Below are 18,706 nucleotides of genomic sequence, written 5' to 3' on the forward strand. Positions count from 1 at the left end.
GCAGTGACCAAGACCCAACTCATTATGCTTGTTTAAAAAACTGCTTAAGGTGTTTATCCTGTCTTTCCTAACTAAACAGCCCATGAGAGGAAGCATCATTCTATAAAATTATTTCATTCGGTAGATGAAAGCAAGATGCTAGAATCAGAACACCACCCTATTGCAAACTCTGATCCATCTGTCCATCCGTCCATCCCTCACTCAAACCCTGAGTTCTGGTAACTGCTAACATATAAAAGGGTTAAAACAAGATGTTTTTCCTAATGAGATCCCAGGTCACTTCCAGACTTTTCAAGGTCATACTTGTGTCCCAGTTCAATCAAATTTCTGAATCTGTCATTATGAAATGTGGAGGAAAAGGGAATATGTCCATCCTTTTAAAAAAATGAATATGTAATGATACCCAGACTGTGGGCCATAGATCCATTGTGAGGAAAAGGAATGGATGGGCAAAGACTGGAAATTTTAAATTAACAGCTGTATAAGGTGAAAAATAGACAAGACAAGGCTTGGATGATAAACCATGTAAAATGAAGGAAGTGATTCCTGTGTGAGTGAAGGTGTGTGTGTGTGCACGTGTGTGTGCATGTGTGTGTGGCTGGAATGGAACACTGGATGTCTCCTTCCAACACACTTCTGCTCTAGAGGCCTTGTTTGGAGCCCTCTACAGATTCGGGAGCTTGTGGAGTTCTGCCAATTCTCAGGTCTCTGCTCCCCTGTGGGAGTGGAGTTACTGGCTCTTTCTACGTGATCTGGAGATTCAAACTCTGGCAGTCTCGGGCTCTCATGCTTATGTAGGAAGTGCACTGTTGAGCTATCTCACCAGCCTCAAATTTCTTTTTCTTTTTTAATTAGGACACTAGTCACATTGGATTAGGGCTCACTCTGATCTCTCATTTCCACGTGATTATATTTGTAAGGACACTGTTTCCAGAAAAGTCACAGTTTGAGGCACTGGAGAGTTAGGATTTTAGCCCATCTTTATTATGGGACACAATTAGAGGGGTTCCAGCTATTTGGGAAAGTTGAGAACGGTTGTGTGTTTCAGGTGAAGCTGGCATCTTCGTCGTCTAGATGGGTCCTTTCCCTGCAGCGAGTGTCAGAGCCAGAAGAAGAACCGTAGGGGCCCCACACTAATGTGCCTGTTGGTAATGCGCTCTATAATATGGCATATATAATTATGAGCTGAAGCAAACTGCGCCCCGCCCCCTCAGCCTGTCCATTTCTGAGCAACATCCTCCCGTGTGAGACGGCTTTCTGTGTTGAAGAAGACTGCTTCGTGCCAGGAACAAACGTTCCCCTGGAAGGACAGACAGCTCAATCAATGACTGAGGAGAGTTCGTATGAGAAGACCTCGGTTCACTCACCCCATGGTGAGAATTCTGAGAAAACAACCATTATGTGGATCAAAATCAGGCGTTCCCTCTTCATCTTAAAGTTTTAATAAAAGTCACTTGCTTCATGTGAAGAATTAATACCATATATATGGAGAGAGAGAGGGCATGTATACATGAACATCTTTCACATACCTTCTTTTAAAAAACATTTTTACTGTATTTAAAAAAATATTTTATTTTTATTTATTTATTTGACAGAGAAAAAGAGGGGGAGAGAGAGAGAGAGAGAGAGAGAGAGAGAGAGAGAGAGAGAGAGGAGAGAGAGAGAAAGAATGGGTGTGCTAGGGCCTCCAGCCACTGCAGACTCCAGACATATGCTCTCCCTTGTGCATCTGGCTAATGTGGGTCCTGGGGAATCGAACCAAGGTCCTTTGGCTTTGCAATCAAATGCCTTAATGGCTAAGCCATCCTCTGGCCCCATTTTTACTGTTTTATTTGAGAAAGACAGAAACACAAAGAGAGAGAGAGAGGAGGGAGAATCTGACATGGGCATGATTCCAGGGCCTCTTGACGCTGCAAATGAACTCCAGAAGCATGCACCGCTTTGTGAGCCTGGTCCTATGTGGCTACTGGAGACTCGAACCCAGGCTGGTAAGCTTTGTAAACAAGTGCCTTTAACCGCTGAGCCATCTCCTCGGCCCCTATTATCTATCTTCTATCATCTATCGATCTAATCTACCATCTTCTGCCATTTATCTCTATCTTCTATCTCCGTCACCTATCATCTATCTGCTTACCGACTGTCTTCGCTCATGTGTAATGTGCGAGCAAAATCTATGCAAGGTGTTGACTTCAGACACCAGAGAATGGCAGCGTTTGTGAGGCAAGGGGGCTTATGAGGCTACACATCATGTTCTTTTCTTTTTCTCTTTTTAAAATTTCTTTAAATTACTTATTTATTTGCAAGCAGTCAGCAAAGAGAGAGAGAGAAAGAGCGAGGGAGAGAGAGAGAGACAGGGAGAGAATGGGTGTGCCAAGGCCTCTAGCTGCTGAAAACGAACTTCAGATGCATGTACCACTTTGTGCATCTGGCTTTACGTTGGTCCTGTGTCATCGAACCCAGGTCCTTAAGCTTTGCAGGTAAGCATCTTAACCACTAAGCAATCTTTCCAGCCCCCATTTTCTCTTTAAAATGAATTTTTTTCCTACCAATAATACGATTATTTGAGTACCATCTGTACCTAGCACATGATTTTCAAAATTGCTAACCAAGGCCGAAATGTGGTTGTTATTACAGAAATCCCATCACACCAACTACACACCTCTTCCCTGCTGCCATCTTTTCCAAACTTGAGATGGTCAAACAGCTCTGAACTCTTAACTGCCCTAGATGGCAATAATTCATAAAGAACTTAGGTCATTTCAAAAGTGGTACCCACAAGTAGTATTGCATTACTTTTTAAATTTTTTTTATTTTTTATTTATTTATTTGAGAGCGACAGACACAGAGAGAAAGACAGGTAGAGGGAGAGAGAGAGAATGGGCGCGCCAGGGCTTCCAGCCTCTGCAAACGAACTCCAGACACATGCGCCCCCTTGTGCATCTGGCTAACGTGGGACCTGGGGAACCGAGCCTCGAACCGGGGTCCTTAGGCTTCACAGGCGAGCACTTAACCACTAAGCCATCTCTCCAGCCATAGTATTGCATTATTTTTATTTATATTATGTATTTTACATTTCATTTTTTAGTAGTTTCCTTAAAAACATGTCAGCCAATCTGGTTTTATTCAACCAAACCATACAAGACATGGCATTACCTTTTTTTTTTTTTCCTTCAAAAGGGTTTACCAGTTCGGATTTCCCTGAACTTCCACAGCTCGCATCTCTGAGACGCCATCCAGCCCAGAAACCACATGGGCATTCCTCCAGCCGCTTAGTGTGAGACTAAGGTGAGGGCCTTGTTTACAAAGCCACATTTAAAAAAAATATTTAATTTAAGCCGGGCGTGGTGGCGCACGCCTTTAATCCCAGCACTTGGGAGGCAGAGGTAGGAGGATCGCCGTGAGTTCGAGGCCACCCTGGGACTACATAGTGAATTCCAGGTCAGCCTGAGCCAAAGTGAGACCCTACCTTGAAAAACCAAAAAAAAAAAAAAAAAAAAATTTAATTTAGAAATGATCTGATTTTTCAAAACATAATTTCATTGACACCCTTTGAATGGTAGGAGCTGCTCGTAGCATCCAGTTTTTTTTTTTTTTTTTTTGGGTGGGTAAGCACAGGCTTTTAAAAGTTGCTTTAAACCTGAGTGATAAAACACACCGGCTATTTACTGTTTCTTTGGTGAGTGAAAATAAGGGTGGGGGGGAAGACACAACGTCAGACACAGAGGAAATTATGTTACTTGAATAAAGAATCATTTAGCCGAGGATTCAGTCAAACATGGTGGGAGATAATTAAATTCATTAGATGGGTCTTTAGATAGATGCCCATCAGAGGCTGCTGAGACAAAAGGGGCACACTGTTCAGCCTGCTGCGGCGACACAGGAAGGAACAGCTTCGGGAGCCCAGGAGGCGCAGCGTGCGGGTATCCTGACCCCTCCGAGACTCACAGCTCGGCGCTCATCAAGCTGAGTTCTCCCCGCATTAGCCGACGTCAATAGAGTTATTGTGTCGAGGGGTCTTTTAGTCAGTTTTCCCACAGTCTTTGTGGGTCTGAGGTGTCATGGGATCGTGTGTGTGTGTGTGTGTGTGTGTGTGTGTGTGTGTGTGTGTGTGTGTGTTTGGTCATTGTTGTGGTTTTTGTCTTTCCACAGCACTTTCTGTTTTCATCCTTGGTAATGGGCTAATACAGTAAACTGAAATTAGAGAATTTTATCTTCACGTGGGCCTTTGCAAACCCTTGTCACTGGATAGATTTTAGATACTGTAACAAAGTTATCATACATTGGAGAAGTTATATATATATATAACTTATATATATATATATATATATTTTTTTTTTCTTTTCTTTTTGGAAGCAGGGTCTCACTCTAACTCAGGCTGACCTGGAATTCACTATGGAGTCTCAGGGTGGCCTTGAACTCACAGCGATCCTCCTACCTCTGCCTCCTGAGTGCTGGGATTAAAAACATGCACCACCAGGCCTGGCAGGTTATTCCATTTTTACAATAAGTATTTTTACCATTTAGCCTCTTTGCTTTAGTTTACTACTGATAAAATATTAATCAGAAAGATTTATCTGATACTGTTGTCTTTTATGAATTTTTTAAATATTTTGTTTATTTTTACTTATTTATTTGAGAGTGATAGAGAGATGGGGGGGGAGAGAAAGAGAGAGAGGGAGAGAGAGAGAGAGAGAGGGAGAAAGAGAATGGGCGTGCCAGGGCCTCCAGCCACTGCAAACAAACTCCAGATGCATGCACTACCTTGTGCATCTGGCTAACATGGGTCCTGGGGGATCGAGCCTCAAACCAGGGTCTTTAGGCTTCACAGGCAAGCACTTAACTGCTAAGCCATCTCTCCAGCCCTTTTATGAATTTTTTAAATCATTCATTTATTTGTGAGCAGAGAGCGGTAAGAGAGAGAGACAGAGAGAGGAAGTGGGGAAGGAATGGGCATGCCATTGCAAATGAACTCCAGATGCATTATTAAGTCACATTTATATAAAATGTGACTTATTTTCTGGAATTACATGATCTAGGGGTAAAAATTCCCTCATACTTTGACTTGGCTTATTCCACAATGTAAACATGTTGATTCTCGTAAATTTTTACTTGTCAAATTAATAATAATAAAAACAAAACACTGTGGTTCCCCAGCAAGTGGATTTTGGTGGTATACCTTGTTGTCCGTGGAACCCCATGGAGGTTTTGGCGTTTCCCTGGAGAGACAAGAATAAACTAATACTCACCCCAGATAGGATAGAGTTAACTGACCAAAGTACTGATGATTCCACTGAAGTGTGGCTTAGTGAACCCATGAGTGAGTTGGGACTGCTACAGGAGGCCACCTGCTGACCTGCACCAGGGAATCTCCTCTTCCCAGCCACTGTTACTGCTTCTATAACCTGGGCTGGGGTGGGCGGAGGGGGAGGGTGAGCTTGGGGCTTGTGAATCTTGTAACACTCTGAGCTTCTGTTGTTAAGTTTCATGAGCTTCCTGAACCTTGCCAGCTGCCTTAGCTTCCTGAGTCTTTCCAAGTCTCTCTCCCCTCCCCCCTATCTTGGGAGGGATGTTTCTATTTGTAGGACAGGGTTATACACAAACCCACTTAAGGTGATTGCCTCCTCATGAACACTGCCAAATGGACCAAAAATGTAAAATTGTGGTCTGCTGCACTTTATCTCAGAAATCTGACAGGTTATGATGCATGGTTCTTCACAGGATAGAAATAAGATATAAAAATGTGGGTAAATGAGTAATTCTTGGGCTACCTGGCTGTCATATGTGCCCATTTGACTGGGACAGATGAGACACTCAGCTTTGGTGACCCACATGTGTTGACGGTGACAGGATTTCTGCCCTAGCGAATGGCATGGTAAGCTTGGAGTTTGTCAGGCTCAGCCTGTCTCCACGACTGGTTTTCCCCTTGGGCAGCCGTCCATGGAAGGCATTAGGGAGTCTTTGAAAGTATGGCAGCTGGACTGGAGATTGATGAGAACTTAGCCTCTGGACCTTTGAAAATAATGGGTTCTTCTCAACGACACAAGGCTCTCTTTTCCCAGAAGGGAATGCTTTTAAGCTTCCTGGTGGATTAATTAGTAATTGAAGATAACATCACTTCTTGAATTAGTCCCATTTTTTTTTTTTACAACAAATAACTGCAGATTCAAATGATATAAGTAGAAATGACAACAAAAGTAAAGATAATCAGAGAAATTTTGGATCCTGTCATGTGGAGGTCACAACCTTTCTAGTAGATCCTGCCTTCAATAGAAGAGTCCATTGATGGTGTCACATGCTAAAGAGAAGAGGAGTTTCAATCGCTGTTGTGGGGAGTTCAGTGTCTTGGATATTTGAGACAATTTGAGTTATGAAGTGACAACTTGACTGAAGGGAATGGATGGTCTCTCAGAGTGACATAATTTTTATGTGCAGGACGAAAGAAAATAAAGTGTGCAATGTCTGCTGAATGTAATACACATACACAGGGTTTCTTTTGCATAGAAGGAGGCAAACCTTAGATGTATTTATGTTGATTTTTACACTTGATCTTAGCCAAAAGGCCAAGAAGCGATATATTTATTTTTAAATAGTGGTAAGCAGTGTTGAAACTTAGATTTATGATGTGGAGCTGGAGCTAGGACAAGACTCCATTGATGGTCTGGTTCTGACTTCAAGAGATGAAATGATTTGACGTGTCATATCTTGGTAATGGGATATGAGCAGAACTACCATTTATTCTGCGAGCTGGTTATGGATTTTAACCACCATATTGCTGACTTCTTGGCAGCAAGTGTGCACTCTCCTGTCCAATGACACCCTTGGGGATCCTCTCAGAATCCCGTGGAATCATTTGACTCTTGCAGGAAAACACTGATATTAATTTTCATCTTTTCTCATTTAAAGCCGACTGAATCACTTCCTGCCTTTCTGACATGTGCTTTTGCTTTCTACCTCTCCCCTGCCCAAAACGATTATAAATATTTCCAAATGCAAGGGGTTAATTTGGGAAGCTGAGGGATAGGTCTGCCTACAGGCACATATGTCTGAGGTCCTAGGTGGAAATCTCAGTGTGCCTCGAGTGGAATCTACATGTGTTGATCAGAAGTGGCTGCAGAATTTAAATACTCAGTAGGTTGAATCTAGAAGAAAACTTCCTACTATGAAATTTTAGCTAAGTAATGGAAGAATAAACAACTTTTTAAAAAGTTTTTATTTATTTATTAGATAGAGAGGGAGAGAAAGAGAAGGGGAAAGAGAATGGGTGCACCAGGGCCTCTAACCATTGCAAACAAACTCCAGATATTTGTGCCACCATGTGCATCTGGCTTACATGGGACCTGGAGAATCAAACCTGGGTTCTTGGGCTTCCAAGGCAAGTGCCTTAACCTTTAAGCCATCTCTCTAGCCCATAAACAATTTTTAAACTAAGCTTATTTCATTAAAGCTGCTTCATTATAGATTTTAAACATATGTTATTACTATTTGATTTGAAATGGCATAATAACATAGCTGTTATTCCAAACTCAAATAATAAAAATATAAAATAGTATACAAATAGTTATTTTTATGCCTTTCCTGTTAACACTGTCAAGGATTTAAAAAAAAAAATCATCTCAGGGCTAGAGAGATGGCTTAGCGGTTAAGGCATTTGCCTATGAAGCCTAAGGACCTAGGTTCTATTCCCCAGAATCCATGTAAGCTAGATTTGCATGGTGGCATGTGCGTCTGGAGTTCATTTGCAGTGGTTGGAGGCCCATTCTCTCTCTCTCTCTCTAAACAAATAAATAAATAGAAATAAAAATTTAAAAAGTAAAAGAAAAAGTCCACCAATTTTATTTAAAATCATCTTAGTGTGTTTATGACATTCAAATTGGTGTTTTTTTCTCATGCTGAATGTGGACTTGGAGACTGCATGAACAACCGGTGGGAAAGGCATTCTGTTCTTTTTAGATACTCTGCAACTTGATAGCTGCAACAATAAAGCACATCAATCCGCGGGGGCAGGGTGGGGGGACACAGGGCTGATTGTTCTCTTTGTGTATGCATGTGTTCTATGGCTGGCTGATCCAGCACTGAGGGTGAGAAAGCCCAACTTTACACGGGCATTACTCCATATAACAACTCTTCCAACCAACAGCTAACAATCCTTGAGAATAGGTCTAACCAGTGCCAGTGTTTCTTTACTAGAAAAGTGGAATATACTTTTGCATGTGTGAGTCAGGAAAAAAGTAGAGGCCAGGGGATACAGTTTAGTAGCAGAGCATTTGTCTGGTGTGGGCCAGGCCCTGGGTTCAATCCTTAGCATTGAGAACTAAATAAATAGAAGTAGGTTCTACTGGTGCATGCAGGTAATCAATCCCTCTTACTCCGGAGCCCGAGACAGGAGGATCATAACTGCAAGATTTGGCTGGGCTACAAGTTGAGTTCAAGGCCAGGCTGGGCAACTTCATAAGACCTTATCTCAAAATTTAAAAAGTAAAAACATGGGAGGCAGAGGTAGGAGTATCGAAGCCAGCCTGAGACTCCACAGTGAATTCCAGGTCAGCCTGAGCTAGAGTGAGACCCTACCTCAAAACAATACAAAACACAATAAAAAAGTACAAAGCAGGGCTGGGGATATGGCTCAGTGGCAAAGCATTTGCTTAGCATCTAGGAGAATAGCAAAAATAAATAAACATAAAATAGTAAAAAATAATAAAGCAGATAAGGCAATTGAAGCTTTATGCAGCTGACATGGGTCTTTGGTTTACCGATAAGAACCAGTAAAAGAAAGTCAATTAGCAGTATGGGCTTTCCTAATTTCTGGAGAATGACTTCATTAAGATTTCTGATGATCAAAAGAATTCAAATAAGTAAGGCCACGTTTATTCAACAAAAACAAAATGTTTGAGAACCTCACTACCTTGGTTATCTGATGGGAAACTTGTGTATTCAGGGAGATAACTTCATTACTACAGTGTGAAGAATCCAGAGTAGAACTGAGTGGAAGGCAAGCTCATGGGGCAGTCTGGGTAATTAAATTAACTGATGGCTTTGCAGTGACGTAATGCCATAGATAAGAACGCTTGGCTCTAACCACAGGACGTTTCCCAGGGTGCCATTCACAGAATCTTTTGGTATCTCTCAAAATGAAAAGACATAAATAACATGACACAGTTCTTATGTGAAAAAAATTAAGTAATTCTAAATATTCTGAAAATAATAAAAAAAAATCACCAAGAGAAGGCCCCTAGATTATGTGAAAAAGTTGAATCGAATATTTAGGGCTTTCTTCTCATTACTTTTCTTTTATTCTGGAAAGTGTTGTTTTGAACTGAGGAAGGGAGTCTAGGCTTTCCAGGTCTACTGTGTCTACTCAATAGATATACTAATAACGATCATCCCAAACCATTCCATCCCTACTTCTCAAAACTGCCTGGTTTAGGTTTCCCAGGGTCCTTTCTTCTTATTGAAGATTACAGAAAGTCACAGGATGCCCTTGATTTACAGAAGTCCCTAGCTGCAGGTTTCCGAATCCTCCTCATCATAGTTAGCATAAGTCCTCACTACATAAAAAACAACAACAACAACAAACAAACAAAAACCCCAAAACATCTTTTTAAATTTATTTGCAGAGAGGGTGAGGAGGGACTGGGCTCACCAGGGCCTGTGGCCATTTCAAATGAGCTCTAGAGGCATGTGCCACTTTGTGCATCTGGCTTCAAGTGGGTGAGGAACCCAGGTCCTCAGACTTTGAAGGCAAGCGCCTTAACCTCTGAGTCATCTTTCCAGCCCCCCCGCCCCACCTCACTGTATTTTTATGGACTGAACAATTGACTTAAACGTGCAAGGGGACTCAAAGAGAAAAGCAAGATAGAAACTAGCAGAATAGGTTCCAGTATCAGTTCTTGTCCCGCTCCTTGGTGTGTGGGAGGAGATGTAGTTAAATATCAGGGTGGGAAGGAGGCAGAGTGTTGCTCCTACAGATGTGTCTTGATGATGTGTGCACGCAGTAGACAACATTGTAACTACAGACGCTAGCTGCCAGAGAAGAAAAGACGACCAATTTACGAATGTGCATTTTTTTTGTGTGTGTGTGTTTGTCACATCAAGCTCCAGCACTATGTATCTCAAATCCTATTTGTATTTTATGCCGGCAGTGATTCTCGAAATAAAGTTTGCTTTTCAGACAGGAAGCCCTTCCCTGAAACTTTCACAGGCTGAGAGCTGTAATTAAGGCAGAAGGTCTTATTTAAATAGTAATTAGCCTTCAGGACTTGAAGGGCGAAGGAAACGCTAATTCATTTAGATGGTTAATTGGTCATCCAGGTTGGAGATTTTAGCATGGCCCTCCTCTTTTGTCATTCTGTATTATGTGCATTGATTTGGTGTGATGAAATTCTACAAACTCTTGTTTGACTCCTTAATATTAGCTTTTAACACTGCGCCCAACCCCCAAAAAAGCCGAGAGAGAACAAAAGAGGAAGGCACAGAAATTTGAAAACATGGTGGGAAAAAAAGCAAGTAAAATTCTATAGCCAAATCATTAACATTGACTTGACTTCATTGTTGCAGGGATTATACGGCCTGGCTTATGCTACCCAAGTGTCATAATTGGCTTACCCCCTTTGTCTGCAGCAACGTTTTCGAGATAAATGATGTGCCACCCTAATCATAATCACAGATGACGGGACGTGTAGTGACTGCTGAAACCAACATTGGTTGCAGTTGCCAATCAACAAATGCCAAAGTCCTTCTCCACGCTTCTCCCCATCAAGGCGGTTAATAATACATGCTTCAACGGTCATTTTCCACAAAGAGAATAACTTCACTTCAAGAGGGGATTTCCTCATTGTCTTTGCCAAGTTTCTGGGTTGGTCATTACTTTTCGTCAAAAGCAAACATCACTATCTCTGATAGCGCCACATGTTTGCTGCTGTATGTCCTACGTTGTAATTGCGTGACAGGGTCTGACGGTTTGCTGTCTAGAATAATCTCTTCTGTTTGATTATCCTATCCCATGGACATTTCGGTTCTAACCTTGGTCCTCACATATACCCAAACGGTACCTATCCTAACACGACGGTTATCGAATGAAAACTCTGGCTGGCTCAGAGGAAGAACTCACCGACATTGACTGAATGAATAAGCACCACCAATCACTGCCTTGTGTTAGATGCCAGGAGCTGGTTGGTAGGAAGTGGGCGAGGAGAGATAGATCTGTCATATAATGCCAAGCAGCTTCTGCCATGGATAGGGTTAATGGCCGCCAAGGGGGAAGACGAAATTAATAATTACAACTGTAAAGTAAGTCTCATGGGCTTAGATAGATATAGCCCAGTGGTAGAGCACTCGTCTTGCAAGCTCAGGTCTTATGTTCAAACCCCCCCCCCCCACCCGTACTGAGAAAAAAAAGAACAAAAATAAGACTAAGGGCAAAAGAGCTTCCATGGCTGTGTGGGAGGCAGTATAGGAGGGCTGGAAAGAGACATCAACCCTGGATAGTAGGCTTTTCCTGGGTTCAAGGCTCTGGGCACTGTGAGAGCCTCCCTTCCCTTGTCAGTGTATGAAATGCACATGATTTATTTTTTTCCATTTTTTGGCTGACTTCCACATTTTCCCTCAGGGTTAATGACTAATCCAAACGAGCATTAGTTCACTTTGCAAATATGAATATTACAATATGGCAAAGGAAAATAAAAAAAACTGGAAGAACTGCCATTCTATTATGATTAAGTGGAGGAGCCTGAACATCGCAGTAGCATTAAGAGAGCTGACTTACCCAGGACCTGCAAGATTTTGGTGACACAAAAGCTTTTAAAACAGGTAAACCCTGCAGGTCTTTTTTAGAGGAAATTTTCACTGTATGGTTGCTCACAGGGCGGGAGGTGGGGGGCGGGCAGACTGTTCTGCTCCCGATAGGACGGGGGACTCTCTCTTGCCAACCGGCTCTCCAGGATGCCCGCTCCGCCCCATGAAAAGGAAAGTAGGGCCCGGGACGCCGGCCCAGAGGGAAAGTCACTTGAAACCCGAGCCCGCTGCAGCGCAGGCCACGCCCCTCCGCTCAGACCACGCCCCTCCGCGCAGGCCACGCCCCCCGCCTGGAGTCGCTCCCGGGCTCGGCCCCGCCCCCGCTCTTATTCGGGCCGCGGCGACCGGAGCAGCAAGTTTGCAGCCCGAGCGCGCGCGCTCCGCGCTTCTCCCCGCCAGGCCGGCCCGAGACGGTGGCGCAGGACGTGGGACCCGAGGCGGGAAGGCTCCGGGAGCGCCGGCGCACGGGGAGCGGGGTCCCGGGGACAGCACCGCAGCCGCGAGGAAGAGGAGGAGGTGGAAGAGGAGCAGGGAGCGAGCCGAGGAACGGGCGCTTGGGCCTGGAGAGTCCCGTGCGCGGCTGAGCTCCGGGGGTGTGGGGTCGCCGCGGTTTTGTCCCGTCCGAGCAGCGGCTGTGCGCCTGGGGAAGGAAGAGGTGCCCCGCAGCCGTCCAGCCGTCCCGGGTGCCGCTGTCCGCCTCCCCCGCGATGACCCGCTGACCGCGGCCATGCAGCCGTGACCGGGCGCTCGGGCGCGCAGGGGGACCAGCGGCGGGCGCAGGCGGCAGCACTTTACCGCCGACTCCCCGGCTCAGCGGGGAGCGAGGCCACCTACCATGGAACCTGTGACCAAATGGAGCCCCAAGCAAGTGGTGGACTGGACTAGAGGTGAGTGGCCCTTGGACGGGGGGACCCCTGCGTCCTCCAGCCCCGGGGATGGAGCGGCTCCGAAGCTGGGGCAGGCGTGCGTGCTCGGCCACCGGTGCGCAGAGGGGCGACCCAGCAAACTTCTGCCGAGTGGTCCCGTGCGCCCCTCTCCTAGGCTCTGAACTGTTCCTTTAAGGGGATGCTGCTTGGGACTGGATGAAGGGGGCCACCTGTTTGTAGTCAGACACTCGGGGAGACCTTACGGTGGAGGATGGACGGGTTTGGGGGGGGGCGTTGCCAGACTTCAGGACTTGACGCCGGGGTACCCTCCGTGCCCGGGGGACCGTGCCCGCGACCTGGTTGCCTGTGGCACTAGGCGTCTTTGTGTGGGTGAGTCTCTCCGTTGGACCTCGTAAATGCATCGTGCCCGGAGCGGTCGGCGGGCGTGACGGGGCGGTCGGGCAGGTACGGGGAGACGCTGGCGGCCCGCAGAGCCTGTCTGTTTGGGTTGGAAGCGGACGAGGTGGTGGCCGGCGCCGGAGCCAGCCCCGTGGCTCGTGGGAATCCCATCGCCCGGACTCGTGCCTACCGGGGCGCAGCGCTTTTTCAAGGCTACATTTAAGTCCCGGGAGGGAGCAGCGTGCTTTGGAACCCATGTCCTGAACTGTGCAGTGTTGGGGAGCAGGAAACGTAGTGGGGCGAGCGGGTGGGTGCTTGTGAAGATTAGCTGTCTCCCTTACTTTGCAGCGCTTCTAAGACGGCCAGGGTCAGTTGCTAGAGGCAGCCTAGCTTTCTGTACTCTTTCCAAAGAACACAGTCCGCCGAGAACAACCTGTGGATCCTCAGGGCCGCCCCCTCCCCACTTCAACATCTCTGTCTCAAGTTATTGGTCCCCCTCCCCTTTTCTAAGTCAGCTCTTTAAGGTGAGGAGTGGCGCCCCATTCCCAGCAATAGTAACTAGAATGTAGAGCCTCACCGTTTGCTAAACTAAGCCCAGCCTCTGTTGGTGCCCCTGGTCATTCCAGTAGAGCTGAGAGGTGGACAGTGATGGTAAGCCCAGGTCATCGTTCAAACGGTCCCATGCATGCCTGTGGCTCAGTGGAAGTCCATCATTTCAGTTCTCACTCCATACCTTTCTGTGCCCCCCCACCCCCTTATCCAGGTAAGGTCTCTCACTCTAGCTATCCTCCTACCTCTGCCTCCAGTGTGCTGGGATTAAAGGAGCCCTGTTACACACCTTTCTTAGTCGGCTGCCAGGGGATGTTCCAGGTGTGTGGAAGTGTTCAGGGGATACCTCCGAATCTCTGACCTTTGTGTGGGAAGGAAGGAATACACTTCCTTGAGAAGGGGGTTTGTCCAGTGGCCACAATTTCCTGGACTCATGTCAAGGGAAGATGAGAATAACAAATGTGTGGGTGTTGGGAACTCAGCCTGCGTGAACAGCAAATCCCATTGCGTAGATAGGCCTAGTGTGCAGCAAAGCTAGTGAAAGCTCATTCCCTTGTAAATTTTGCGTGCGTGCGCATGTGCGTGCGTGCATGCGTGTGTATGTGTATGGGGCACATCAGAGTCTCTGGCCACTGCACATGAACACTAGAAACCTGAGCCACTTTTTGCATGTGGTTTACTTGGATGGCTGGGGAGTTGAACCCGGGGCTGGCAGACTTTGCAAGCAGTGACTTTAACTGCTGAGCCGTCTTCCCAGCCCTTCACACCCTTGTTTGACCCGAGACTGAGCTGGTGATCACCTTCCCCTTACGTCCATCTCAGAGGCGTGTTCAGTACCTGTTGACCTGTAGCGCTTTCCTGTCCCGTACTGGAGGTGGTAGCCACGTTGGATCTTGAATCTTGCACATGGTAGTCAGAATTGCCATGGGTGCCAAGCGTGAAATACCAGTGGCATTTGAAGATATGGAGTAATAATGAATAAAATATTAATTTTTCGTATATATATATAAATATATATGTATTATGTACATATTTGAGGCAAGCCAAGAAGACTGGCCTTTTTTTATGCTAAAGAGAAAGAGAGAGAATTGGCATTTCAGGCCCTCCAGCCATGCCACTGAACTCCAGCTGTGTGTGCCACCTTGTGTGCATGTGCGACCTTGTGTGCCTGCATCACCTTGTGCGTCCGGCTTACCTGGGACCTGGAGAGTTCAGCATGGGGTCCTTAGGCTTCGCCGACAAGTGCTTAACCGCTAAGCCATCTCTCCAGCTCTAAAAATATTTATTTATTTGTTTGAGAGAGAGAGAGAGAGATAAAGAGGCAGTGTGAGAGACAGAATAGGCATGCCAGGACCTCTAGCCACTGCAAACAAACTCCAGAGGCATACTCCATCTTGGGCATCTGGCTTACGTGGATACTGGGGAACTGAACCTGGGTCCTTAGGCTTTGCAAACAAGCACCTTAACTGCTGAGCCACCTCTCCAGTCCCTACTTTTACCTTCTTTTTTTTTTTTAAATTTTTATTTATTTATTTGAGAGTGACAGACACAGAGAGAAGGACAGATAGAGGGAGAGAGAGAATGGGCGCGCCAGGGCTTCCAGCCTCTGCAAACGAACTCCAGACGCGTGCGCCCCCTTGTGCATCTGGCTAACGTGGGACCTGGGGAACCGAGCCTCGAACCGGGGTCCTTAGGCTTCACAGGCAAGCGCTTAACCGCTAAGCCACCTCTCCAGTCCCTACTTTTACCTTCTTGATGATGGCCTCTAAGCTCTTGTGGTGGTATGCAGCTCACCCCTGTGGCCTGTGTCCTCTTACTGTTGGTCAGTACTGCTCCAGCATCAGGAATGGTTCACAGCTTATCACTGGCTTTTCTGACCTTGGTACAGTCTGTTGACTAATGTACAACCAGAGGCATGTGTGAGGATGAGGGAGCAAGTTCTTCACACCCTCAAGATTTCTGTTGTTGTTGTTGTTGTTATTATTATTATTATTATTGGCCTCTTTTGGGGATTGGGCCAAGGTGTCAGTTCATATCTCATTATATTTGCTGAGCATTTTAAAAGGAAGAGCAGATTAAGATGTTTTGGAGCGTCCAGTTACCTTGATGTTATGACCCAGTTGAGATTGCTTTCATCTAGGAAACGTTTCCTATTGACCCGAGTGAGTAGTTAGAGGTGGCTCAATACCTTTGACACTTACTAAGTTGCATACCTGTGGCTGGCATTTGGCAGCCTCCCACAAGTGCTTGTGCCCTTTTGGACCCTTAAGTACAGCCTCATAGCAAGACCTGAATACTTTCTATGTTCTAATCTAAAAAACAAAAAGGAGGAGGAAATGCTTGCCTAACTCATAGATAGCAAGAGGCCACCTTCTTCCAGATCACATGAACTACTACCTGAATATTCCTTGAAATATTGATGTATAAGTATTGACTTTAAAAAAAATTATTTACTTATGAGAGAGAGAAAGAATGGGCACATCAGAGCCTTTGGCCCCTGCAAACAAACTCCAGATGCATGCGCCCCCTTGTGTATCTGCTTACGTGGGTCCTGGAGAATTGAACCAGTGTCCTTTGGCTTTGTAGGCAAACGCCTTAACTGCTAAGCCATCTCTCCAGCCCCAGGTATTGACTCTTTAATAAACAATTGACCTATGGGAACTTCTTTCCTTATAGGCCTATTTGTCTTTGCTCATTTTATAACCACACCCCTATGATAAATGGTTCTACATGAAGACATTGCCACTGTTGGTATGGCATGAATATGAGAATGGTGATTATGAGCGTGGTAGAAAGTGCTGTCGGAACCCGCTCATGTCTCCAGCTCAAGCTCATGTCAGTATCCCATAAAGATACACACTCACATTCGAAAAGAATTTGCTGGGGCTGGAGAGATGGCTTAGCGGTTATGGTGCTTGCCTGCAAAGTCCAAGGACCGAGGTTTGATTCCCCAGTACTCACGTAAGCCAGATGCACAAGGTAGCACATGCATCTGGCATTTGTTTGCAGTGGCTAGAGGCCCTGGCATGCCCATTCTCTCTTTCTCAAATAAATAAATAAAATATTTACATAAAAAAGAAAAGAATATCTTTTATTAAAAAATACTGTATGTTGAAGAACTAATTTATATGACTTTTTAAAAGCTTTTATTTTTGTTTATTTATTAGAGAGAGAAGGAGAGAGAGAGAGCAAGAGAGAGTGAGTGAGAATGGGCATACCAGGGCCTGTGGCCATTGCAGATGAACTCCAGATGCATGTGCCACCATGTGCATCTGGCTTATTTGGGACCTGGAGAATCGAACCAGTGTCCTTAGGCTTTACAGGCAAGTGCCTTAACCGCTAAGCCATCTCTCCATGCTTCATCTGGCTTTTACTATGAACTTTTGTCTACATTGTCACTAGGTTTACCATGATATTAATAGTTACTGGTTCAACTGTCAACTCATCTAATATGCATAACTACTCTGAGGTAGGAACTGTGTTTCGCTTTGTAGTTGAGGAAACTGAGGCACAGAGAATTTAAACACCTGGACCTGTGTCACCCAGCTGGGGCATAGCAGCACAGCATCTGATCCCCACATGGTTAGACTCACATCATTCTTTCTTGTCAGGATTTTCTTCCCAAGGTCAAGCCTAGACCACGCTGAAAATCTTCAGCACATTTATGCACAGGCCTTCAGGATTCTCATGATGTAAGTGATTAAAGTCATATGTTGGTGGAGGAGAACCGCATAGCATTACATATGTCTTAGTTTGTCTCTTTGTGTCAGAAAGTTATGTGTGAATCAGATTAATTCCTAGTTCGTGGCACCATTCCAGCTGAGCAACTGTTTTAAAGGGTTTTGCAAATTTTACATGTAACAGAAACCCTGCGCATTAACCAAGTGCAAGCTTCATTTTTTTTCTCTTGTATAAGAATCTGAAGATGAGTGTCCAGGGTTGAATGGGGCCTCTGTCATCCTGGTCTGTAGCTGGTGTATACACGGCAGAGCATGTGGTGTCGATTCTCACACTTGATGCCTCTGCATGATGGCTGCTCTGCCCCAGGTTCCGTTCCTGGGCTAGGCAGGAGAAAAGAGATCTGTAGAAAATCATCACCAGTGACAGCCAAACTCTATCAAATCTCCATCTTAGTTGCTAAGTCCTGTCACATGGCCGTCTCATGCCACAAGGGATGCTGCCCAGAACAGATTTTTGTTTTTTCTTAACTAGGTACATTGTAGTCTTGGAAAAAAAAATGTTGGGTGTCACCAGGCATGGTGGCGCACACCTTTAATGCCAGCACTTGGGAGGCAGAGGTAGGAGGATTGCCATGAGTTTGAGGCCACCCTGAAATGACGTAGTGAATTCCAGGTCAGCCTGAGCTACAGCAAGACCCTACCTTGAAAAACAAAAAAACCCCAAATAGACAAAAAAAAAAAAAAAAAAAAAAAAAAGTTGTGTGTAGTCAGTAAGGGAGATGGAAAGTATATTGATGGACAGCAGGGGTGTCTCCCACACATTACCTGATGTTAATGAACGTGGACTGACTGTCATAGATCTGTTCTAACAAGATGTACCATAAGTATAAATACAGTCCACGGGCCAGCTCTGTCTTAGAAACAGTTAGGTCTTCATTCTTTCTGAGTTTTCTCATATTAGAGCCTCAACATATATGAGGTCTTTTTGTTTTTAACAAGTGATTTTTAAAATAATTTTTTGTTTATTTTTATTTATTTGAGAGTGACAGACAGAGAGAGAAAGAGGGAGAGAGGGAGAGAGAGCGAGAGAGAGAATGGGCATGCAGGGCTCCTAGCCACTGCAAACGAACTCCAGATGCATGTGTCCTGTTGTGCATCTGGCTTATGTGGGTCCTAAGGAACTGAGCTTCGAACCGGGGTCCTTAGGCTTCACAGGCAAGTGCTTAACCGCTAAGCCATCTCTCCAGCCGAGGTCGTCGTCTTCTTTTTTTTTTTTCTTGTCTCTAAGCTTGGTTCAAATGTTGATTTTCAAATAAGCAGCTGCCTCAAGTAGTCTTCCAGTTTCCCACCGCCCGGTAGTGTGTTCGACAGGGAGCGAGACCTGAACCAGCGGCTGTCAGTCCGTGTGATGCTGGACAAGTC

At 45.3% G+C, this 18,706-nt stretch overlaps 1 protein-coding gene across 1 annotated transcript in view; it reads left to right on the forward strand.

Annotated features, from left to right (window-relative positions):
- The first annotated feature begins 12,251 nt into the window (after positions 1 to 12,251).
- Positions 12,252 to 18,706, forward strand: part of Cnksr3 (CNKSR family member 3) — a 105,867-nt gene continuing 99,412 nt past the window's right edge. Inside the window, exon 1 of the mRNA XM_045158518.1 lies at positions 12,252 to 12,677. Within this exon, the coding sequence (XP_045014453.1) occupies positions 12,626 to 12,677 (52 nt within the window). The 5' untranslated portion in view covers positions 12,252 to 12,625. The remainder of the gene's footprint in view (positions 12,678 to 18,706) is intronic.

The sequence above is a fragment of the Jaculus jaculus genome, chromosome 9 (assembly GCF_020740685.1).
Source record: "Jaculus jaculus isolate mJacJac1 chromosome 9, mJacJac1.mat.Y.cur, whole genome shotgun sequence".
In the NCBI taxonomy this organism is placed as follows: domain Eukaryota; kingdom Metazoa; phylum Chordata; class Mammalia; order Rodentia; family Dipodidae; genus Jaculus; species Jaculus jaculus.